This window comes from Cyprinodon variegatus, unplaced genomic scaffold, assembly GCF_000732505.1.
Source record: "Cyprinodon variegatus isolate N-32 unplaced genomic scaffold, C_variegatus-1.0 Scaffold21, whole genome shotgun sequence".
In the NCBI taxonomy this organism is placed as follows: domain Eukaryota; kingdom Metazoa; phylum Chordata; class Actinopteri; order Cyprinodontiformes; family Cyprinodontidae; genus Cyprinodon; species Cyprinodon variegatus.
The window spans coordinates 436,883-463,642 of record NW_015150474.1 but is presented as its reverse complement, the minus strand read 5'-3'; the positions used below and the strand labels follow the sequence as shown (position 1 = coordinate 463,642).

At 36.1% G+C, this 26,760-nt stretch overlaps 1 protein-coding gene across 3 annotated transcripts in view; it reads right to left on the bottom strand.

Moving 5' to 3' along the window:
- LOC107094438 (chromosome unknown open reading frame, human C15orf41) overlaps positions 1-14,990 on the bottom strand; it is an 83,572-nt gene extending 68,582 nt beyond the window's left edge. For 2 of the 3 annotated variants that reach the window (XM_015390037.1, XM_015390045.1), the window contains exon 1: positions 14,547-14,906. In XM_015390037.1, coding sequence (XP_015245523.1) covers positions 14,547-14,647 — 101 coding nt within the window. In that variant the 5' untranslated portion in view covers positions 14,648-14,906. The other variant, XM_015390030.1, reaches the window with a different exon arrangement.
- Between the last annotated feature and the right edge of the window lie 11,770 nt (positions 14,991-26,760).

Sequence of the window (26,760 nt, the reverse complement as noted above, 5' to 3'; positions counted from 1 at the left end):
CACAACAAGAAGTGTTGAAATCCCTGGTATAAATAATTTTCTCTCATTTTTAAAATACGAAATATATCCTTAAAATTTCCCCAAAAATAAGGTGAGGAAAATATAAGAAGACAAAGAACTATGATTTGTCAGCTAAGTGTTCATACCCAAAATCTAATGATTAGTTGAGAAACATTTTGATCCGTTTTCAGCCTCAAATCTTTTTTGATTTCTATCCAGATATAACATCCTTACCTCACTTTACAGGGCAAAGTGGGAGGAGACCTTCTGCCCACATCCTTCTTTAGATGAGATGTTTGTCAGATTTAGTTGTGAACTCTTAATGTCAACCCAAAACTAAGGAGTCTCAATGATCCAGAAAATTTGCTCCATCTTAATCCTCAGCTTTCAAGCAAGCCCCTGAAGGTTCTGGTTAAGAGTCCAGCTTTTGGAATTTCATTCAATAAAAACAAAAAAAACAACAAACTCAAGTTCTATCTGCATTAAAGCAACACCACATCTACTGCCGTATTTCAGTTTGAACATGGAGCTACAGTACTTTAGAGATGTTTAGTACACAGTGTCAAAGTTGGAGTTTGGTTAAAAGAGATTCTCCCACTATGATTTTGAGATTTAAGTCAGACCTGGATGCTTTTCTGTTTTGCTTTTGGGTTTTCTTGGAGAAACATAGATCCTGCTACTGAGTTCAAACATAGAAAATAGAGCTCATTTGTTTGTTATAACGACACATCTTGAAGTCTTACTGTTGAAATCCTGAAAGTCTCCAACTTCTGTCTTGTCACGTTTCATCTGTTTTTGAAAGAAATGTCCCTTTATCGCTTAATGGTTCCATATGTTCTTTATGTCTGTGTTCACCAAAAGTAAAGACAGGAAAATGTTGTACTCTTTTATTGGCTGATACCTTTTTAGTAAAAGATCCTTGTAAGCTCTTCACAAGCTACTGCCTTTAGGGAGGGATGCAAATACACAAATGTTTTTTGGCAAGAAAATCTGAGCTTTGTTTCTGGTTTATCAGAGTTGATGGAAAGTGTGAACAAAGGAAGACTAAAATCAGAAATCAGCTTAAAATGTACTTCTTAAACATTAGATAAAGGGGGTGTAATTGTAGGGCTGGTTGTTACAACAAATTCTGATTATTTTTCTGCAGTCAAAATACACACACTACATGCTGCATTAAAGGTGTGAGATTTTTTTCAAACTATTTTTTATAATCTTGCTGATGTGGTCTCATAAACCTAGAACTTTACCAGAGGTGGATAACCTTAAAAGCCAGTGTTCATTTTCATTAAAGTAAGCTAAATAAACTTCCAGTGATTGCAAATGATTCTCTAAAAATCAAAGTTGACATCTTTATTGTTTTAGAATTAACTAAAAACTAATTTTATTGTACCTTTTTTCTATTAATAAAAAAAAAAAAAACTACACAATTATTAATGCCCACCTTAATTTACATCAAATATTAACATAATTTTTGTACAAAAACAAGGTATAAAAAAGTTGAAACAATGCACTGCATTCTTCCACTGACCTTTTCATAACAGAAGGAAAATATAGGCTCTAATTTGAACTTGGGGAACAGAAGGTTGGTAGACAGAGGAGCGGTTAGGGAATCATTCACTCTCAGCCTAATTACCCATCCTTACAACAGAAGACAGAGCATTAATATTCACTGGCACCAAAAATAGTGAGGCTGTAGATTAAAATAAAAACAATTAGGGATTTCACTTTGTCAGTGAACTGGTATGGCTGTCTGGTCAGTGTTTCGGGCTCTATTATGCTACAACATCCACTGGTGAAGCTTTGGGGAAAAAAACAAAAACATAATTTCAAGCATTTCAATGCATTCATGGTTAAACAGAGTCTAAGGCATAACATGAGGAAAAAATAATAAAACGCAGAGAAAAGCATTGAAAATCCCATCAAGCTAATTAATAGGAGATCAGGGAAATTCAAGCAATCAATTATATTCAGAATCTTCCTATTTACAAATAATTAATTATAAACAAGAGCTGTAATTTGGGTAATGAAAGCCACCTGGCTAATGGCATTGGTATCATATGCTGTGACAGTACTAAGCATTTGGTGGATCTGCATGCAGAGAGTGAGGCTCTTCAGGGCATGCAACTGTCTAATTGAGGCACAGCACATATTTTTTATAATGGCAGCTAAATTATTTTCCAAAGAGATGAACATGAAGGAGAACACAACCTCATGCAAAATGTCAAAAGTGCTTGTTTTATATTCTTTGCTTTAATCATCAAAATAAAGAGATGAGCATTTTTAAATCATAGTAAAGCTTATTACATTTAATAGCCTCATTCAAGAAATCTATTAAGCATTTACTTTCTTAAAGATTCATATTTTATAAAATGAAAAAAACAGCCTAATGGAGGTTAAAAAGTGGATATGCAAATGCAGCTAATTGCACACGCTGACAGGCAAAATGCTAACATCTGTTTCTCAGCAATGCCTACAATCAGTAGCACTGAAAAAAATATTGGGGAAAAAAAAAAAGAAATATGGATTAATGTATAAATGGGATATATTTTGACAAGATACAAGAACAAATCTCAGTGTGCTACAAAGCTCCAAACAAATACTTGCACAATAACCATGCTTGTTTGCACTTCAAATTAGTATTACATTATGTTTTTGTAAAACTGCTGTATATTATTCTATAAGGGAAAAAAAAGAAATATAACAGGACATGTGACACACATTCTCACAGATATTCTCATCCCTTCCTGCTCCCCCCCACGGCTTTCCTGAGGGAATTGAGACATTACAAGGAGACATTACTTGCATTTATTCACACTCTTTGTCAAATCAATCCAGTTTTTCACATAAAAAAATATACCCAAAAAATAGAATCCTATGCAATACTTAATTTCAGAAAAAATGGAGTCAAGTAAAGAACACATCCTGATTAGACATTTTTGCCCACCATCAAATCTGCAATAACAGAGTTTTGTTGCAGGTTTAGCTGCACCTTATGTACAGAATGTAGCATTGGTTCGGATCCTTTATCGGTTAGTCTTTTTAACCACCATTGCTCCAAACAAATAATATTTCTGCTGTTTATGTCACAGTTTTAACAGTTTTTTTGTAAATAGTCTGATGCTTTTCCTTTTTTTTCAAATGCACATTTTTTGCATGTACATTTTTCAATTAATCCTACTTAGATGTACATTTAATTTGATCTGTAATGAAAGCTTCTCCTTTAAAAATTTTTTTTTTTTTTTTAGTTACCAACTTTTTTCTTGCTAGCTGTTAAAAACATATTTAATTTATTCCACTGTTTAAGAATAAATGACTTATCAATTTAATCTAATTTGAAAATTTGTTTTGTAAAAAAATTGCAAGACCCAAGATTGTTTCATAACCCTTTAGCTGCAATAAAATAAATTTTCCTGAAGGATTTTAAATATTATCTTTAACTTAAATAAGATTGCTTAGAAACTTCATTGATGGTCCATTTCTCTTAGCCACTCATCAGAATGGGGAAGACAAGACAACATGTGCTTCAGTTATGGTGGATTTGCTTCATGTTCATTCTTCTAGATATGGCTACTATAAAACACAATTTCCTGAAAATAAACAAAAAGTTTAAAATAAGTGAAACTGAAAAGAAAAGGCGAGAATCTGTTTAGTTTTTGCGCGAAAAAAGTAAAAGGAATGGTAATGAAAAGTAAGAATATCCCAGCTTTATGCAACTTTTTCATTACGAAACAGATTTTGCAGCTTTGAGTAATGACTAATACCCAACAGATACGATATCAGCATGAATTATATACACTTTTATTATTTTTTGTAGTGTAGCATATTAGAAAATTTGTCATCAAGTGATTTTACTGAAAAACAGAACAATAGTCAATAGCAACATATATGAGAGCGACTGGACCTGTCCAGGGTGTACCCTGCCTCTCGCCGGTAGACAGCTGGAGATGGGTACCTGCACCCCTCGCGACCCCACTTGGGATAAGCGTGACGGAAAATGGATGGATGGATGGATGAGAGCGACTGACCCGTTTATCAATAACCAATTGGTTACATAAACTATAAACAGAAGCAAAGTGTGCTGCACTACAACACATTTATATTTAAGGTTTATACATTATTCCCCATCCTGAAAATGTCCACAATAATTGTGATAACACATGAAAGCGCAGATATTTATTGCTCTGTGAGAAATGTTTTAACTATTAGGGTTTAAAACTGTTATTACAATGTTACTTCTGCAAACTGGATATAAAGATATGTATTATCTGTCAAATAGCATTTGTCCAAAGGTCTGGAAAAGATGCATTACATCAACCAACCTTAAGCATATCAGCAGGACTACATCTGTGCAGTTTATTATACTCTTCCAACACAACTGAGTCTACCATAACAAAGGAGAGAAAGCATTTGGTTATAACAGCCTAATTTAACAGCAGCACCCCAATGTAGGTATTCCTTGCAGAATTTATCTATTTCTGGGAATGAAGATTAAGACTGCAATGTTATCAAAAACACTAATATATATTGAAATTACTCATATTTTTTTTTATCAAAAACGTAGCCCAGGCGATTCCTTTGATCACAGTTTTTAACTTCCATTATACAGACCCTATCATCTCCACACGCCACATAATCTTTGAAAAGGAGCTGCTTATCTCAGTGTTTTCAACCCAATGAGCCAAAAAAGCTTTACAATCTTTACACTGTGCTTAGACAACCTTCCCACAATATAAGAAGGAAGTAGAAGTTACTGAACTTCCTAATCAAGTAATTGATTGCATCTATTATTCATGACCTCCTTAGTCTGACATGATGATGTAAACTCTGCCCAGCTTCCTTTCTTTTTATATCTCTCCTCTTTGCTTACACTTCATCCTTCTCTCTACTCTTCCAACAGTCGCCTAACTACATAGGGATTGGGAATTACTTTGCCAGTGTCTCAGTCTTCAATTCTTGTACCCCTACCCCCAACTGCCAGTTTGTGTTTTGCTCGACGGGTGCAGCCAGAGGTGTCGACCCTGCAGGCTCTGTACCTGATCAGTCTCTGGGCAATATCACTGCCACTTCCAGCCAGCAAAAAGCAATTTATTCCCACTTTTAAAAAGATATAGAACTGAGCTGCAACAAGAAATGCATAAAATCAGAATCTGGCAAAAAGTAATGGGGTTTAAAATTGTGTATGAATTTTTTTTTTATTAATAAGGTCCTAGTTATTGTAAGAGATGTAAGGATTTCCTGCTGTTCTTGAAATTGTAAAATGGAGAGTCTTGCGAGGGTTCAATAAAAAAAAAGCCAAATTTAAAGCCGCAATCATTTGATCATCATTATGGAATTGTCCCTTTTTCTGAGTAGTCAACCACAAAACAAAATTAACTCACAGATGAAAGAAAACCAAAAACAGGCATAAGAGACTTTTAAAAGCCTGAATACGAGTGGTTAAACTTTATAAGAAGTGCTAGTTAGTGAAAATGCTGGTGAAGATTCTCAGTCATCCAGGTCATAGTCATTCCAAAAAAGTAAAAAAAAAATAAAAAAATCCACTGGACTTTGAAGTTTGAAGACATTTCGCTTCCAATCCAGTAAGCTTTTTCAGTTCAAAATGTCAGAAATAGCGTTTAGTTGTACATGTTGTACAAAGCCTTGCACTTAACACTAATTCTGACATTTTGAAGTGAAAAAGCTTCCTGGATGGGCAGCGAAACGTCTTCCAACTTGGAAACAAAGTCCAGTGGTTTGTTGTTTTTTTTTACTTTTATGGAATAGTAATTAAAAACTCAAAACTGTCAACCTTTACCTTTTATATACCAAGGCCTTTGTTTCAGGGATACATGGTAATCGATGGATGAAATGCAGATAATCAAAGCCTACTACCTCTAACAGAGATCTGGAAGAGCATATTTTTAACATTTTTTATTCCGTATAGTCCTTAAGGGGAAAATTTTAAATAAAAGCAATAAATTATGATAAGAGTAATTGTTAAAGAAAAAGAATAATTGCGTTGGCCCGAGAACCTGATCAGTGCATCTCCAGTCAAAATTAGAGCTTCATGATATCCAGAAAACAAGTATTTATAATAATTCCTGCATATTGCATTGACAAATACTTACTATAACCAACAAGTTTTAATAACTCAAATTTTCTGTTATTTGGCGCTAAATAAATAAATTGAATTTACACGGATTAAAACCAAACATGGATCAGGCATAAAAGCAAGAGTACATAATCTTTATTCACCTTGATATAACAAACTATACAATTTTTAAAGGCACTACTTTGCAATTGTTATACTGCAAACAATATCACAATGATGAATGCAGATTAATATGTTGTGTAGCTCTAGTCAAGACAATGGAAAATGCAGTCCAGTCTTCAGGCTTCAAGTTAAACTAAATATGAACAAAACTTTTCATCCGTCACTATAAAGACGATACAAAATCTTTAGGATTTACTGTGTAGGTAAAATAAAACGTAAGATATAATCAGGGATTGGAGTTATCTGATTTTTACATAATCGTCTTTAAAAATATTCAGATTTTTTTTTAACAAAAGCGACTACTTTTTATTCAGTAAATACATCAACCATCATCTTGCACTCTGATGTAATTTTCAGATTCATTAAAAAGTGAAATAAAAAAGGAAAGCAACCTACAGTGATTAAAAATAAACTTTTATCGTCATTTTGTATACACAGAGTGTATATAAAATGAAGTTTCGTTTTGTACAGCTTCAGATAGTAAATGAGCAGCATCTGAGCAGTGAAATGAACATTTCCATTTCATAAAGTGCAGCCGCGATCAAATGTAAACAGTGTGGGAGAAAAAAAACATGATCCATTGCAATAATAATTGCAATGCTCTGAACCCCACAAAAAATGTGAAGTTACCGTGACTTTTAACAAAAGCCAAAATGTGTATCATCCAGGAAAAGTATGAGCTGAGCAAATATACAATATGGTCATGGATGGTGCAGCCCAGGCTTCCATCCAGGCTTTATGGAACACTACATATGTACAGATCTGGCCGGATTTAACAAACCATGCCTTTTCCTAAACCCACAGATTAAACATGCATGTAAACAAAGAGGAACTCTACTTCCTTTCAAAATAACCAAGCCACTAAGCTCCTCCATGGCTGCCATATTACCATCAAAACAGTGTCTGCAGCCAAGAAATCAACATATCAATGGTACATGCCAAAACAACCCTGCCCCGCACTTTCCCTCCAAAGATCATGCCAGATAAACCCCGAATCAGGGAGAAATTAACAAATGCTTGACATTTGCTCAACATCCATTATTCTGACACTTCTTCAGAATTTCAAAAGGCTGAACGCATGCTTAATCAACATTCATATTCCCAGAGCGAGCTCCAGCACCATATTGCAGCCCGCCTCAGTGCTGATGAAAACGGCACATTAGGGCTCCATTCGAAAACCGTTCAAGGCCTCCTCACGAGGGAACTGTGCGGGGATGTGTGTTTGTGTGCGTGAGACAGTGTAAATTAGGGGAAAGCACTGGCCCCGTTTTGGGAGGCTGTTAACATTAAGTGCTCTAACTTTACGGTTTGATTACTTTCCAAAACAGGGGGATCTGCCTTTTTCTACCGATTACCAGTTCCTTTGATTGGGGGCTAGAATGGCCCTCTCCATGCATGTTTATGCGTGCATGTGTGTGTGTGCAGGGGGGGAATCATTACATCCAAATTCATTCATAATAGCACAGAAGGGCACATAGGACTCTCGCTTACCCTCCCTCGCCATCCTACCCTCCTTCCATTGATTCTCTCTAGGGAAAAAGCTGTGCAAGGACTTGGGGTCCCCTCTGGACTTTAGGGAAGTCAGGCAAGGCCTCAGAGAGCAGCTCTTCATTTCCAATTCTAATATGAGGACCTTGATGGGACTGATGTCACAGCACTGCCTTCACCGGCCTGCTGCCGAGCCAGAGTCCAGAAACTAGACAGGACATCAGGACTTGCTACAAGGAGGGCAGGGAGGATGGATATGGGGATGGTGCTGGGGTGGGGGGAGTTATATTTGCATGCCCCTCTATTGTGAGTGGGGGTAAAAAGTGACAGCACCGTGTCCAATTGTTTTCCCCTCAGAGCAGCTCGGCCAGTAAGAGAGGCTTGGCTGACAGATGACTCCCAACATCTGTGTTATGCAGCCGTTACAGATGAGGGACCTCACATCGCATCGCTCTCTCTCTGTCTGTCTATGGGACACTCCCCCTCTCCTCCCACTATCGCTTTGCAGAGAAAAACTAAAAGACTGACAGACCATCCATGGAAATTACCCTAAAATGGTCTATAACAATGATCTTGTTCAAAGTTTAAATTTTCTTCCCTTTGAGCCCCCAATCAAAAGCAATGACTGTGAAATGGGTTTGAACTCAATAACTTTAGCATAATGATTATTCCTTTATATTGAAATATACTGGCTTCATTCTGATCCAACCAAAATCTACATTTTTATGTTTAAAAATAAATAAATGTATCTAAATCACTCCAAATATAAAGATGGTTCCTATCTAAAACTCATATGTACAGAAGGGAAATTTCTCTATTGAGCAAGAGCAGCTCAAGCTGTACTTTTAGACCTAAACATTGGCTGGTTACAATAATGAAGGTATATTGAGATTTTAAAAACTCTTTACATTTTATCTTAATTTCTACACTTTAGAGTTTTTTTCTCCTTGTCTTGCTGTGCATTTACAGTCAGCTAGCTGAAAGATGACTGCAACACTCTTCTATTTCTAACAAAACAGATTTAATTGTTTGCATATAATTTTATTTAAAATTAAAAAAAAGAAATTACAGACAAATCCGGGGTCCCTGGTAAAAGGAGCGGCAACAGTTTATCTCATAAAAGCAAGGCCTTAATAAACTGAAATTTTGAGGCAAATAGTAGGAATGTCCCAAAATAATTAGTTTAGTTCCAATACGATACAGATATTGAAGCTTTGAGAATTGCCCGATACTCATATTGGCCAGATGCGATATTAGAATGTTAGAAAAGTCTTGATTAAGTAATCTTACTAAAACGGAACAAAAGCCAACAACAAAAGGTATGAAAACAACAGATACTTTTAACAACAACAACAAGTCCATTTTTTGGACAATATTGAACCGATATTAATATTGGATCGGGACATCCCCACTTAACAGCATTTTGTTGTTTAGCAGCTGACTTAAGACTCTTCCCAGGCAGAAAGCCATCAGTAACTCTCAGTAACTTTAAAATATGAGAGAAACCAGCAAATCTAATATTTCTAATATTTAGAAACATTAGAAATATTCTGAGCAATAAGCAGTGAAAAGCAGTATGAAAGCTAGCAGGAAGCTCATACTCTAGTTTAAAGGTATTGTTGAGGATTTATTGTGAATTTTTTAAAACACATGCCTTCTCCACAAAATGCTCATGTAAAACCCTGTACCCGCTCCTGAGAGGGAACGCCTATGAAACGGCTGCTAGAGCATGCACAACCCCATTTCTCCTAATGCCCGCTCTGTTTAAAAGTTGCTATTCTCATAGCTCATACAAGCTTATTGTGGCCAAACATCCACCCTAACCCATAAATCAATCAACCACTATACAGACCGGGGACTATATAGTGGACTTTATAGTAAACTGTTCGGACAGATGACCACTGCTTTTTGCTCCTCGTTGGTCACGTAACTCCTCCTCCAATACGCGGTGCCTGAGGCATCTTTGTTATTAGTCGCCGCTGTCAGGTAGTGACAGCGGGCCGCTGTGAAAGCAAATCCCATAATGCTTTGCGTGGGGAGCTCTCCACACTCTCCACGCAAAGCATTGCGGGATGTATATCTGCCTCTTCTGAGGCCTTTCTTTTCTTGTCATACACTTCATAAACGCTTTTTCTCTTATGACCCTCGGCCATTATAAAAGAACCTCGGTGATAAAGGTGAGCTTCAACGACTGTCTGAAACCGTAGCTCACCACAGATATACGCCTGAAAGTGTGCATTCACAGAAAAAGATAGCTAACGGGGCGAGCACTTAGGACGGCCCTTTGTAAACATATCACCAAAGTGATTGACAATTAGTAGGACCACTTATTAAGATGATCCACCCCGGAAATAAAAGATTTGTCTTCTGTACCTTTAAATCAGTATGACAAAAGAATCAAATGCAAATGATTTATTTTTGCAGAAATTGAAACAGTCCAATTGTTTTTCCATTAAAAATTAATGTAGTTTCATACTTTAATAGATGTTATCATACTAGTGTATAACCATTTATGATTAAAAAAATAAAAAGACACACACACTAAGTGCCGCTTAAAATCACAACAGGAAAATTCACATTCCTACCTATTTTTCTCCTCAGTAAAACCCACTTTATAAAAGTATTTTTCTGAGAGTCTTTAACTTGTAGTAGCAGCAGCATTACATCACATTTCATTTAGTGATGCTAGAGAGAAAACAATGCAATCCTTTCCAAACAAACTATTCACAACTCATTCGTTATTTTCTGAACCAAATTAAAAATGGATCCAAATCCTTACTATATTTACCTCTTTGTTGAAATACAAATCATCGAATACTGTGGTGTAGTACCTGTTGACTACAACCTCTCTGCCCATTAAAACTAAACCATTATTTTACCCATCATTTTATTGCAGGTTTTGTCCACAACACACCCCCAGCTCTCACCCCAACCCCTCCCTGGCCAATCTTTACGCAGTGGCAGGGCTCCCACACGGTCCGAAGGGACAGGAGGGGGGAGGGGGGCAGCTGACTGCTGTGCCTGAGCGCATGCTAAGAGATGATGGATGGCCTAGTCGATATGTTGTGTCTTAAGAGCCTGATTTCCTGCCAGTCCAATCACTAACCTCCAGAGCCTGGCTCAGCTGATTGGACAACCAGAATAATTTTGCAGGCTGTGAAAACACTGCTGCCGTGCCTGTCTGTCAGGCCCAGTGACGAGACTCAGGGATTTTAAAGAGCAAGGGCCTCCCCAGGATTGGTTATGGTGAAGGAAATGATAACAATAACCAGCAAGACTAAACAAAGGGGCAGGCACCTCTGGGAGAAAAAGATTGTGCAGAATTATTGTAGACAGTCTTATATTTTCCTTTCATCAGTATATGCAGCAGTAACACTTTTCATAAAAAAAAAGGTTTCATGGCTCAGGAAACAAAATGAAAAAGAAGAAAAACAATAAAAACTGTTTCCAACTGTAGTCACCTAAACAAGCAGAATTCTGTATGCACTTCATACACATGACATTCTGTAAAATGCTGAGAGCAGGGGAACAAAGGTGGAGTGAATCTGCTCTAAATCCCCTTTGGGGAGCTGATACTTTCTTTTAGATTGGTGATTAGGACACAATGGAAGTAGGAAGCTCCAAATACATGCGACTTTGTAAGTGACCTCGACGGGATCGGCCATGGTGTCCTGCTGGCCTTGGGGGATTACACATGTTACATTCAATAAAGTGAGGGCCCTCAGTGTCAAGGAGAAAGGCAAACACAACCATTAACCTCTCTCTTCGATTTCTGGATGCACAAGGGCTGCATGGCAAAACGCCGCCTAACGCTTGAGTGGAAGCTGAAGTAGAAACCTGCGAGGAATTAAATAACGATCCTAGAGACAACGTTTACTGAGATTATGGATGTTTTAAAGGTCTAAATTATACATTTCAAGGCTGTGTAAAAATACAGACATGCAGCAGCAAAATCTTGCAGAGAAACAAAGTCTGGCCCTTAAGCAAAATATATTTTCTCAGTTGAAGATAAATTTGCACAAGAAGTGAATTCTTTGCAAAAATATTTTTTACCACTGCTATTAACAGTACAACTCCAATATTAGGAAATAGCTTCCTCTTCTCCACATGTTTATAAATTTGGAACAAACAGACAGGTTCTTTACCTTATCTCTCTTAAATTATTTTTTCCTCTTCAGCTTACTGAACATATTATAGGACTTATTTTAGTTGGCTAATTTTACTGTATGTTTAGGTTTATAAAGCAATATGTAATAAATATCCTGTTGACAGACAAAAATATGACCTATTCTCAGTTTTCTAGTAGAGTCCAGTAATTTGTATAAAAACTAAAGAAAAAATAAAGAGAAGCAAAACAGAAAAACAGATGAACAGAATCACTGATCACCAATCTGATCACCGATCTTATTCAAAAGCAGATGTAATGTGTTTTTCCATGTTCTTCACCATTATGTTTGTTGCCTACAGCAAACCCATCAGGAGTGTTTGGCAAAGAAAAGCTTAGTTAGTGTTATGTGGCTAAATCATAAAGTTCCAGTTGAAGTCCCAATCCGTCAGCATATAGATAATGACCAATATTTGTTAAGGTAATAATAAAAAAATAAAAAAAAAGACAGACTGGTGACCACAGGGTTTGCCAATATACAAATATATGAGCCCTAACTACATAGACCCAACTTATATGGGCATTTCAAATTTTAACTCTCAAATCAGGGCCGTAACTACCATTGAGGACACTGACTTAATGTCCTCAGCATATTTTATTAAGTTTACATTTTGTGATATATATAAACTCCAAAAATATTATTTAATGAAAGGGAGAGTAGGACAATGATCTTGGTCACCCACAAAACTGGGAGGTGTTTTATATTTCAAGAGCTAAGAGTAGCATAGCTATCCAATAAAAGAAAGGAGCTCGAGAGTTTGGGCATGCGCTTTGCGCACCATCAACACGCACTGTCGCTATAGTAACTGCCACACACAGGCTACAAACTCTGTTAGTGAGTCCGTCAGTCACTGCAGTTACTGGAAGAGGAGAACATCGAGCTACTAATGTAGCTGGAGACAGTTTAAGTTGTTGATGACTGTGAGAAAAACAGGCATTTTAATCTGGAAATATTTTAGCATATTTTAACTTATTTATAAATGACCATATTTATAGCTATTTTTAGGATTTCATACTATAACATTGGGCTGCTCTGGAACCTGCAAAACTAATTTCATTTAATTTCATGTTAACGTGTTGAAATGACAAAACTCCTCGAAATATGCTGTTGAAACGACTTATATAGTATTCGACTGTGTTGATATTCTTCACTTAAGGATAAACAGGATAGGGAGGAAATGGCAATCTTTGGGCGAAACAGCAAGAGGAGCAGTCAAGAGATGCAAGGAGAGCAGGTACTAGAAAAGGAAGATTCTGCACCACAACTGTATATGTTTTAAAAGTAAAATATTTATTGCTTGTTACTTCAAGTATTGTGTAAGATTATAATAGAGATATGGTTTTCCATAACAAGAGTGAAGAGATTAGGCACCATCAAGAACACAATATACTGTGTCTGTGTGTCTATTTTAAATAATGAAGTAAATATGAAGCAACTTATTTCAATTATACTGGAATTTCTTTCGTGACACATTTCTAACTTCTTACATAGAAGGTTCAAAAGAAAGATGACAAATTTTACACGTTTATAATGCCTGAAATGTCTGGCAGGGAAAGAGAAACAGAGAAATGCACCGCCTAGCCTTTTCAAAAGTCTAAACAATGTTGCTTTTGCTCCTTAAGACTCTGAAAATGCCCAGATTTAATTAATGGAATCAAAAACATTTTCTGGGGTGAGCCGCTGAGCCTCCCTAGAAGTGACCAACTCTTGAACTCAGTATTGTTCAGGCCCTGCATACGGCCCTGTCTCAAATCCTTTCACATTTGTTTTAAAACTGGAGACAGGAAAACTAAGTTTTAAAGTGACTGCTTTAAGAAACATATGTCCTTGCTCCTATTGGTAAACTTAAAAAGAATACACATTCTGCTCAAAATCTTTCTTTATACTTCTTAGGTATTCAAAATTTACTGACTACCTAATGGACTGACTTTGGGCAGCCTGATTTAAAGTTTGAACCCATAAAATGCAAGAATTATTATATTATTATAATCAGCAAATCACACTAGATCCCTAGACCAAGTATAGGAATGTGGTCAGATGGGGTGTGATATTATTTCCATATCCAAGCACTGACTTCAATGGGCTAAACTACAAGTGGTGCCAGATATATTGCTGCTTAGGTGCAACACATGGCTGTCTTCTCCTACACTGAACTTTGAAGATTTTTCTTTTCCTTTATTAAATTCAATTCAGTTTATTTATACAGCGCCAATTCAAAACATGTCACATCAAGGCACTTTAAAGTTCAAATATCCCTCAACATAATGCTCACTGTATGCTAATGAAATTATCAAGCCTCATCCTCCTTTGTAATGTCATGTTACAGCTTTGAAAAGGCAAAAACTGATATGTTACATATTAAGACTTCTATCTTAGAAAAACACATCTCAATTCAATTTCACATGCTTTTTATTTATAGGCTCAGATACTCAAAGGCTGGATTTTACAGTTTAAGATAATGCTGCTGGAACAAACAGGCATTTCTTTTATGGATTTCCACACATTTTTGCACATGAACTGTGTTTTGCTTAAGTGTTTTATTCTATTAATCACTCCCTAGTAAATGTAGGTTGAAAAACTAAGAGAATACAGTTGAACAACATAAAAATGGGATATGTGTAGCGAAGTGTGCAACTTACTGAGGGAATCTGTCTCTCAGCATCTTCATGCACTGCCGTGTAGGTCTCAGCTGGTCAGTCCACCTCGCTATCTCTTTATATTCCGACCGGGACAGCTTCATCTTTAAGCTCTACTGTATCTAAAAGCCCAAAAACGAACGGATAAGTTGTATTCATTCCGTCAGGAGGCAGGTGTTTGGAGAAAACTGACAGCTGTCAGACTCAACTGAGCTGCTAACAGGATTTAGCTTCATGTTAACACAACACACCACGCTAAACGCTTCGCTCAAACGTTTTCTCCTATCTACATGCATATATTATACGTCTCACTAACACATCATACCATTATAGAACATTTAAGACCGTCAAATAATATGTACATTTGTTTTTTACCCCTAATTCTTGCTGTAAGAAGACAAGCTCCGATAGCCGCTTCCCGCTAGGAAGTTGAAGCAGCAATGTTTTTGGTGAAGAGCCTTTCGATTGGCTCAGCAGTAAGGAGCCCCAGTAAACCGGTACCTGATTGGTTAGATGGTTGGCGCGGCAGAGTGTGGGGCAACCTTATTGGTTCCAGCTCTTCTCTCTCGATATCTTTCAGCCTTAAAGTGGTACAACTCTTGAAATAATTGCACCGATACACACACAATAAAAATCAGAGCAGCAGCAGCTGAACATTCATCAGCTGAAAGATAACTGAACTTTTTATTTATTTATATAACATAATTTAAAAAAACAACAACATATAATTAAGAAAATCATTTCACAACATTTTGTCTCAAATGTTTAAAATAATGTTCAAGAATTGCTTGTGATAGATACATAAAATAATAAATATATTTTTTAAAGATTATGTTTTACCTCTTTTTAGAGCTTTAAATCCTTTCTTCTCTCATTGTCTTTTTGTAGGAGCACATTTGTATATTTGTATAATGCATTTGTATATTTTTTGTTAATAATTAACTAAGTTTTTTATTTTTGAGGATAATCTACTTAAGTTTATTTATTCTACTTCATTCTTTGACATCTGTTTTGAGATTATGTTTTTTAATATTAGTTATGTTTCTTTGTTTCTGGTTAGTTATGATCCATTTTGGTGAATTAAGTTTATAAATCGGCTGTCAATGGTAGGACCAGCATGCATCTGTGTGGGCGTGTGTTTTTTTTTTTACCAGGGCAGAAGAAGCATGGAGGAAATATTTGTCCCTTTTGTTTGTTTGCCTGAGGAGAAATAAACCAAGAAACCTGAATGAGTTTGCCTGGATTTTTTTTCTTTTGCCTGCATACATTATTCTCCATGGTTCATCTGTGGCATTTGTGGATTTTTTTGTGTCATTAAAGTTGGGCCACAACACTTGTCATAATTCTTCCTTTGCCCAGGCTAAGGAGTTGCAAGAAGGACCCCAAAAAAGCAACAGTTCAATAGCTAATTTCATTAGTGGTGTTATTTGCTTTTGGCAGAAGAACTTTTACAATTACGTCCTACCCAGACTGTAAGTGGCCCAGCCAGCAACAGCTTCAGACATGCCCTGTATTTGCAGTCTGAACGCAGGAAGGCTCTAACAGGGTGAGCTGGACAAAAAGCTGGACAATTTGTGATTGCTTTTGAACATAGAAGGTCCAAGGGCATCAGTTCCTGCCAATAAGATGAATAAAGGTTAATGTTAATCATTAGAGCCACAGTGCATTCTTATTGATTAATATGTGTCAAATGATGCCTTTCATATACATCAGGCTCCTCTTGCTGAAATATAAATACACAGGACAAGTTACCAAACTCTTTTTAAACTAGTTGCTTCTTCAAAACTGATACACTACAGCTGTCTGAAAACTTGCTAAAGAAAGAGTGACAGTGCTTAACATTTTATTATCATTGGATAACAGTTATATTATTGATTAGAATTAGAATATTTTAAACGGCCAACACTGAATTACTCCGATATTGCTTTTTGGAGTCTGACCTTTATTTACTAAAGCTTCTTGGGCTGGTATCCTTTATAGAACAACTTTTACCAAAGTCTTTAGATTAAATTAACATTTCCTTCCCATTTGCTCCCTGAAAATGTTCTTTCAGACCAATGGGTCTATACATCCCATAAGATCAATATAACTTTAAGATTTCCCACTGAATTTGACTCCAATTAGTTCTTCATATCAAGTATTGAGATGTTAATAGAGATTTTAAAATTTGTGCATAAAGCATCTTTTTTTTTTTAAGTCTGTTTTTACAAAGAAGAAGAGGTTTAAACTATATTTACCAGGATTGTGTGCAAGTCAAATATTAGTTTGCTTTCTTCCTTTGTGGATGGACAATGAGCAAAGAGCCTTCATCTGACCTCTGTCACATCAGAAAAGTCTGTATTGTTGTTGGGCAGTGTAGTATGATGTCTGGGATGAGCTTGAGGTCTTGAGCAATGTGTTCACCAGCACAATTTGATGGTCTGAAAGGGCTCAGGGCTCCGTGGTTGCTACAAAAGGGGAGCTGTGTAGTGGGATTGCTGTGGACAGATAAGATCAGGGCCTCTGAGGAAGTCTGCTCTGATTGCAACAAAGGGCTGAGGTCAGGGGCTGGAGAAGCAGTTTATTCATCTAGGTATCAGAGGATCAGAGGGCTTTGGTGGGGAGCAGCGTGTTTAAAAGGTATAAAAGAATCCGTGTAATGCAATGGTATAAAAAGATAAAAATCAGAGAGGAGGGTTTTAAGGCTGTGCACTGTAATAGCTCCAAAAGCCAATGGGATCAAATATTTTTTTTGCAGTCTTCTCTTTTTCTTGTGTGCTACACTGTGAGCGTTTGTGCATAGGTGTGTGTACCTCTGACTGGTATAAGAAGCATTCTGGACTGTGTTTGAGGCTGAATTGATTGAGGGGATGCTGTGAAATGATGAGAGCCTCGGAGGCTGAGAGTAAACAGGGCAGCGGCACACCCAGTGTCGCTAACCAGCTGTGAAGCCTGCTCACAGTAGGAGATGAATTTACAAAGGATGTGTCCCTCTGATATCCAGGCGAGGCTGCAGTGATCTCTGCTTCACGGCTCTCGGCACACCATTGTAGTGTTAAGCAGTGAGCCACTAATGGCACTTAGATACCTTAATGGCAGAAAAACATTTACATTTTGCTTGTAGCAGAGGGAGACATGGCTGTGTATGTGTGTTGGGTAAAAATATCTATATTTTTTCTTATATTGCTTACATTGCTCAATAGTATATTGCAGGGAAATGTTATAATATACAGTGATGTGTAATTTGATTTACTGGCACTGTTGAAAGAACCATACGTGGGCCGGTATGGGGTTCTCACTGTGAGGTATTTATTCCAAAATTTAAAAGAAATCATTTAACTTGCAATAACACATTTTAATTTTTCTGCTTGTCTTCTAAAGTATTTTTCATCAAACAAAAATTATTCGTTTTATTTTGAAATATACCCCTCGTGACCCTACTTTGATAAACGTGACAGAAAATGGATATAAATGCACATAGTTTAGCTTTTTAACATAAACCTGACCCATTTGTAGCTATGACTTGTTCAATTCAATTGCATGAAAAAGGTGAGCAAATTTAGGCCATTATTAGGGCGATTGATAATATTTTGAAACTGTATTTCTGTCCAAGCGGCAAGATGCAGAAACAAAGGCTGCAGCTCCGAGCTCATTAATCATAGTCAACGGGCTGTCCGGGTGCAATTTGCATGACCGAGGTTGCTGCACGTGCTGCTGTTCAGATAGGCTGCTGGATCTGCCTCAGTTTGGCCAGGCCGTTAACTCTGCGTCAATCAAGGATAGCCCAGTAACAGCGTGACAGAGGAAGAGGAAAAAACATTTTCTTCTCATTAGCCCACATTTCTTCTTCAGCTGCTCTTTCTTGCTGTTTTTCATTCAGCCATATTTCATCTTTAAGCTGGGACTTATAAGGTGCAAAATAAAAAATTCTCAAAAGCAAAACATATATATATATATATATATATATATATATATATATATACATATATATGTAATAAAAAGCTTTTAATTACATCCATAATGGACACTTATAGATTTTTTCTTATGTGTATTTTTCTTTACAGTTTAAAGTCTTATTATTTTTATGAAAAAAATGTTTTGGTCATCTTTGATCCATTTTATTTACAACTCATTGACTTTAGATATCATGAAAAAAATGTTAAAAATGAAGAATAGTTTTACAAAGCTGTACTCTTATCCCTTGTTTTATTGGTCTGAATTTCAAATATCTCATCAGGATGTTTAGAGAAAAAAAAAAGAGAAACCAATTTGAATTCTTTTGTTTTTTGCTTCCTCAAAGTGTGTTTATCTGTGCTTTTATGCCTGGCAGTGCGTATCTGGAACAGACACTGAGGTGTGTTTTTGTGTCTTACCCACCCACCATCACCGCACACAGACACATGAGTGCGGCCTGTGTCTGGTCTGGCCCCTCACTGCTTGCTGGGGATCATACTGCACCCCCTCCCTCTCCCAATTGCTGTAATATCCTAGAGGCATTTTTCTCATTATCAAATATTGTTTGATGTCTTTGTTTCTTGATGATTAACCACGGTCACCAAACACTGGTCTGGATTGTTTAAAATTTAATTTTGGAAGGAGGGATGGTTGGAGGGGTTTCAAGTACCTGCAGAGGGCCTTACTGGTTTGGGAGGACATCATGTTTTATGCGTGCTATTTGCCATGTTAAAATGCAGGAGGACACACGTTAAAAAAACACAATTAATCCTGCAGAATTGTTAAAGTAGTAGCCCTTTTTATGGCTGTTATTCAATGCTGGAGAAGGATGCAATTAATTAAGGTTTGAATCCATTTAACCCCAAAATAATTACTGCATGATGATAATCAGTACAACTCTTTTTTCAATCTATGTTTAAAAGAATTTAATTTGCAAATATTTTCTTTTTCCCCCAACTCCACTTTTTGGAGCATCCTCTCTGACGTTCCTAGCCATGCTTTTGAATGTAATTTTAGCATCATGAAGACAAACAGCTTGTGTTGGGAATCAAAGATTTATGATTGAATAAACTTTGTGAGCAAACAAATAGGGAAACAATGCTCTCCTCCTAATGCCAGCATGTCAAAACTATATTGAATACTTGAAATATCTGTGTATCTGAAGCCTGAATAGCAACCATTATATCGGTGTAATGATATTATCCCCTGAAATTTGGAGAGAAAGAAAAATGGCAGAAATGAGCACTACCATTGTCTGCCCCGTTTTATTTAAACAAATTGCATGTGCAGAGAGCGAGAGACACAGGCTGATGGAGGCAAAGAGAGACAAAAAGAGAGAAAGTGCTCTGTGAATGAAAGGTTATGCGTCGTCCCGTGTGTTTGTGTTGTCAATAACTGGAGAAGGCTGTCAAGAAAGTGAGGAGATAAAGGTCAATAACTCAGGCAAATGTGCTCGTGTTTGTACGCTCCTGCTGATAGTGCAGCAAAGTCAGAGCCTGTGTCTGACACCCCACAATAGCACAAATAGTGGGGCTATAGCAGCAGAATAGTCATTATTATTACTTGCATTATTATTGCTGCTGCTGCGAGTGAGAGGGGAAACCTCAGCACATGGCTGTGACAGCTGGCTCAGTGTCACTCAAACATCACTCCGTAATGAAACATGCCACAGATCTGAAACAACAATGATAAAGTGTAAACATGCAGAGATGATGCTTCCGCAATACTTTGAGGTTTCCCATATGATCTTAACCCTTTAAAGCCCGATACAGCAAATGACAGTCAAAATATTCTATATTAAAAATATTCTAACATGTTTTGGATCATAATTGATATATTTTTATGGTTAATATTCAATGGATTTCAAAACCGAAAAAAAAAAAACTAAATTAAATGCCTTAAAAAATGAGGCAGAATTAAAATATACATATTAGAAGACAAAAGATGCATTAAGCTATATTTGTTTCTTGAATACACACGTTTTTATCATTTGTATTTAATTTTTTTTGCATGACTCAAATACAGACTCACTTTAAATCTTTTTTCTTTTTCTTTTTTTTTTTTGCAATATTTTCTAAATCCATCTCAGATAAACATTTTACTTCTTCTGGAGTTGCATCCAGACATCCTAGACTTTAGAAGAGCAAAAGACAATCAGAGGATTTGTTACAGCAAGAGTTTGAGGAAAATGGCAATATATTAAAATTAGTAAAGATCCCTGAAATAAACATAAAAATATTATACATTTAGCATTTTTGGGTTAATTTTTGCCTTAAACTAGTAAATAATACAAATAAAAAAGCAGACAGATTGAATAGCTAACCTTTAATTGTAATTATTATATTATGTTTTTAATGAATGTAGGATTTATTTTTACGGTTTATTTTTACCAGGCACATGTTTATTAGCTCTTCTCTCATTAGTTTGTAGCCATTTTATGATGGTATTTAGTATTTTGTATCGAAAAGGCAGAAAAACCCACTAAAATGAGAGTCTAATTTCCAGTTTAGTTGTTTTTCTTGAATTACATTTCAGATACAGTTATGTTATTTGGAAAACTGCTACAGTCTTGTTTTATTCTACTGCTATTTAGTGCATTTTCATAGCCTTGAGTGCAATAAATGTGCAATTAACAGACTTAACTAATTCATGAGGAACATTGTAAAACTAACAAAAGGCGTAAGTACTGTACAGACACCACTGTCACTGGTGGATATTGTTATTGTGCTGCTTTTAATTGCAGACGGAGGAGATGGTGGTGGAGGAGGAGGAGGCCGTGTGTTTTGAATATAGGTCTTTGGTTACCATAGCAAAAAAGAAACGCAAGCTTCCCACTTATATTTAACGTCAGAGGCTACGTGGAGGTGTTAAATTTTCTACATTAACCCAGTTGCAAAACTAATGACCCTTTTTAAAACACAAAGACAGCAGATAGTGAGCAGTAATTCCTCAAGCAGCAGCGTGAAATTCTCCAACCATTTAGCTTGATCTGTGCTCAAAGAAAAGGTCCCAATAGTTTAGTTTTCCATTATCACACAAGCTTCCTCTGTTGAACTTTATTTCCACCCATATTTTAACTATTGTCACTTTCAGATCATTGCTGAATAAACTCATCCTCTGTATGAATCTGTGATAATTAAAGCTATAAATCACACTAAGTATATTGCATGAAATTCTGATTTAAATCAGTGCCTCATGTTCTTGATTTGACAGGCTTTTTTTGTTGTTGTTGTCCACAACATTACAAATTGTGTCTTTGTGTTTTCTGCAGATGAAGCAGAAATGTACCTGTAGTAGGTGTATAACCTCCATATGGGAAAGCAGATCCTTCTACCTTTTGTTGCCCACTCCTCAGTCAGTTTGTTTATTGTTTGTGGAGCCTTGGAGTGGTTTACATTACATATGATTATGTAAATCTGATGCATTAAGGGTCGATGCATTTTCAAGATCTTTTCTAAAGCAGTCAAGTTGCTATTTCTGAATCCTTTATTATTTAGGAGTGCAACAAAGAAAGTCTTTTGTTCACTCTTTGCCACACACACATGCTTTCAAGCATAGGCAAACACACACTTACAGAGATCTGCACTCCTCTCCTTCTGTCCATGACTTACTACTGTCCCCTAGTGGCGCTATCCTCTACAGCCTAATATCCATTTCCATCAACTTCCTATCCAACTCCATCAACACTTGCATTCACCTGACTTCCCCCTGTCCACATCATGCTCCACCCTTCTCCCTGTCTTATCATACTCAAACATTTAAAGGGCTGATTTGTTGTATTGTATGACAGAAAGCTCCAATTATGCATTGCTGTGTCCACATTGACTTTGCTTTCAATGGAGGGTTCAAACAGAGTCAACAAAAACAGGAACCCTGATGTTTTGTGGCTATTGTGAGGCCAGGGCTCATGTCAATAAGGTATTGTTTGGTCAGAGTGCCACACCGAAACTGCTGGGAGAATGTTATCAGACCTGTGGAAATTGGCCTTGCGTGTAATAGTGTTAAAATGCGAGGAGGATTGTTTGAGCAAGCACAACACAAGTGCATGCAAGAAATGGGCCTCAAAGCTTCTTGTGCTTTACAAAATAAAGCCATAAGCCATTTTTTTTTTATTTGACCTTTTTCATAAAACATCACTATGATGAAAGGAACAACTAAAATTAACAAATAAAACTACTGTTCAGAACTGCTACAGTCTACTTCAAAATATACTGAAATCCAACTGTTTTACAAATAATTTTCTTACATTTCTTTAACGCTTTACTAGGTTCTATTTAGTCTGTTTAATGTTGACCTAAACTCGAAAAGGCTATATGGGTTTGCTTGTATAAAATAGAGATGTTTTTGCACAATGAAAAAAAAAAAACAAGCGTATGATAACAAGTAGAATCATCTTAGTTTTTGTCTTTTCTATTCTCCATGATTTTATCTAGAAAAAGCAAATAAGAAAGTATAAGAATGAACTTAAATGTGGAGGCCTGTGTTGTTAGCAAGCTACATTTTAGCCCAATTACATTGCTAAACTAGTTAAAGTGCTCAATGTTAATGTACTTAGCTCCTTAAATGTGTTTTATTAATGTGTTTTTTTTTATTTCAACAAAAGCTGCATCTTAATAGTTTTCCTTACAAGTAAACCTTTCATAAATGCAAGATCCTTTTAAATACCATAAGCTTGTATATATATATATATATATATATATATATATATATATATATATATATATATATATATATGGCATCATTTTATATTTTTCTGCCCAGTGCAGAGAAAATTACATTTTAGCATTGACAAAATTATAATCAATTTAAGTTCTTACTTCAGTTCAAAAATTATTTTAGCAAAAAATTTGTATTACTACCACCGAATTCCAGTGAGTTTTATAATGGTTAAATCTACTCCAATATTCTCTCAAACAGCAAATAGAATTTCTAGTCGTTGACTGAACAAATAGTAATCGAATAAAACGAATAATCTTTTCACAATTACCAATAGAAATGAATGGTTTTAAATTTAGAAACTAATTTGCTTCATTAAATAAAATGAGGAATTATATTGATTTTCTTTTTAATATTTCACATTTTAAATTGAAAATGTTTATTGTGCAATATCTTTGTTTTTTTAAACCGATGTGCATTTCTAACATTCAGCAGAATGTATTTTTTATACATTTTATTTTTTTATTTTTTTGCCTAATTTACATGATAACCTAGAACAATGCTAATAAATAAAAAGGTCAGCCTCCACTGGCAGGGGCAGAATCACACAGTCAATTGAGTCATGTCAAAAGTCCAATTACACAGGTTACAGTGGATGGCACCTCTGTCTCCAGTGCCCCGTTCCTCCTGGGATAGCTTTTCAACAAGAGGGCTATCACTCAAAGCCAAACCACATTCATTCATTAGTCTGTTAAGATGGGCATCAATTATTCATCAAGAAGGTGGCCAGTGGATTATTACTGTCAGCAGTAGGATTATTGTATCAAAGGTTGATCATGGCTTGCTTGATTTAGCATGATCTACAGTTTGTGACATCAAAGAAAAAAAGTTAAAACACTATGCAAAAAAAAAAAGAAAAAAAACTTGAAGTGAAGTTTCATAAAAAAGAAGGGCATGTTGGTGGACTGGTTTGACATGGAGGATAAGCATCTTTCCTTATGATTTATCTGCAAAATGCTTACACCTTTCCTTCCATCCTCTATTCATTTTATTGTTTCAGTCCAAAAATGTAAGGGGTTAGGGTCCCTTATGTTTACCAGCACAGCAAAAGAAAGCTGTCTGATAAGGCTATTTGTTTGGTTTCTTATGTGATTATAAAGTTTTTTGTTTTGCGTGTTTATAAATTGCTTTATGAAAAATACCTTTTTCCACACTTTTGTGCTTAGTGTTTTTGTGTCCCAAAGGGCCCATCATAGGGTCACTTTTTCCTAAATATATACATGCCCCCCCGCAACATAGATTTTAATAATCAACACACCAGCTACAATAATAATGCAGAGGACACACAGCTGTACATAATGTCACCAGGTGACAGTTTATTTAATTGCTGGGTAAATGCATAAAAGAAATCAACATTGATGAGCCAAACATTTCTTCAGCTGAATCAAAACAAAATTGAAGTAAAAGACTTTGAACCAAAAGAAGAGCATCAAAAGTTAGTAGCTTCAGTTAATACAACTAGAAAACATTAAACAGACCCGAAATCTGGGTATAGTGATGGACTCAGTCCTGAACCTTTAAAAGCACATAAATACAGTAAGTTGACCCTCTATCACCTAAAGAACATCTCTAAGTTTAAAAGATTAATAATACTTAATATTTTTATTTCTTACAGTATTCATTTCAATGTGTCACTTTTATTCTCTTTAAATATTTATGTTGCCTTGTGCCACTGTGATGTACAATGCTTTTTCTGTTTTTCTCATGTGCTACTCTTTAAATAGCCTTGCTACTGAAATGTACAGTATAACAAAAAATTTGCCTAGTAGCAAACTTGAAGGAAATATGACAAAAATAGATTTTCTTTTGTACAATATGTAGTAGTTTCTCATCTCACAAGTGAATGAAAATCCTTCTCACAACAAGGCATTATATCATGTTGTAATTTAAGAAATCTTAATACTTACTACTTGCCCCTTTCTTAGACTGAGAGATGCCTTTGGAAAAATGCCTGATTCAAGTTTCTTTCCAAGCATAGCAATGCTTTAGCAAGCAGCGACCAAAGTGCCTTGTGTACAATCCCCATTTTAATCACGGTGGGTAAAAAATAAATAATGTTAGAATACAAAACTTAAAAAAAAAAACCTTTTAGCCTTTATTCAACTGAATAGACAATAAAGGTATGATTTCTAATATTGCAACAGATAAACTTAAACTTTAAACGTAGACTAAACACAGGGGCAACAAAACAGCGAGGAAGCTAAGGAACACTAGACAACATGTGAATAGGTTAAATGGAAACAGGTGAGTGCCATGATTGGCGATTAGATGAGCGTCCCTGAAAGTTCAGCTAAGATGGGGTATGGTGAACCAATTTGTGATCAACTGCTTGAGTATATTGTTCAACAGTTCAAGAAAGATGCTTCAATGTATGATTGCTATGATTTCATTTCATCATTTAAAGTCTATAATACAATGAAAAGGTTTCAGTTAATCTGCATGTAAGCTGTAAGGCTGAAAACCAAGACTGGATCCTTGGGGACCTTAAATCCATCTGGAGGCACAGCATCAAAAAGTCCTGTAAAGGTTTTACTACATGTGCTGAATTCGAATTCAGGGGCTCCGTCCTCCGAAGGTCAGATTCGTAGGTCCATGGTGCAATAGCACGGTGCCAAGGTCTGTTGCAAGACTCCCCTAATGCTGCCTACTAATGCATCCTGTATCCTACATAGCCTTGGATATTCTGTGATTCATTGCAAGTCCAAGTTAGCCGGCTTCCCTGTGCTCAGAGGAAAAAGGTACTTGGAGCTGAATAGTGGTGAATATTCAAAGTGCAATTTAATATAATCCAAGTATGTGAATAGTAACATCTGAAATTAATGAAAATAGTTGTTTTAAATGGTTATTGAGTCAGATATGTGGCGGGTTTGATTTATCTAAAGGTTTTTATTTGTTACTGTGTAAATGGGTTTGGCTGTAATTTAAGGACAGATTCTAATATATCTGCAGTACTGGGGACTGTAAATCTGATACGATGCAGCTGTTGAAGCTCCTCGAAAATATTAATAATACCCAGAACAGCAGTAACAGAGCGTAAAGCTGCGGCAGGCTGGACCTATTTGAATTCACAACCAAAACTCTTCTGGCCTCCTTATTTTCACAGACCTTGGAGGATCCAGTCCAGATAGACCAAGTCCTTGGAGGATGCAGCCTTTAAAATCGAACACAACAATGGGCTCCAAAACATCTGAAAAAACCAAAGTAAACACAGTTCGTATGTCTTTTTAATAGTCTACCATGCAAAGCAAAAAAAAAAAAAAATATATATATATATATATAAACAATATCCAAAGCAGGTGTCAGGCTGTCTCAGCTCAACTGAGATGGACTGATAAAAAATGGAAAAAAGTGACAAGTTCACATCTCAAACTTTCTTTGAAAACAAGGATGTATGTCCTTCAGGCCAGAGAGGAAAAGGATTGTTGGGATTATTAGCTCAAAATTCAAAAACCATCTTCTTTATATGCATGTCCTGGGTACCTTACACATCAGGGAAGTCAGTAATGCTAAAAAGTATATACCGGTTTTGAAGCTGCTATCCCAGCAAATGGAAAACATATTTTACGTG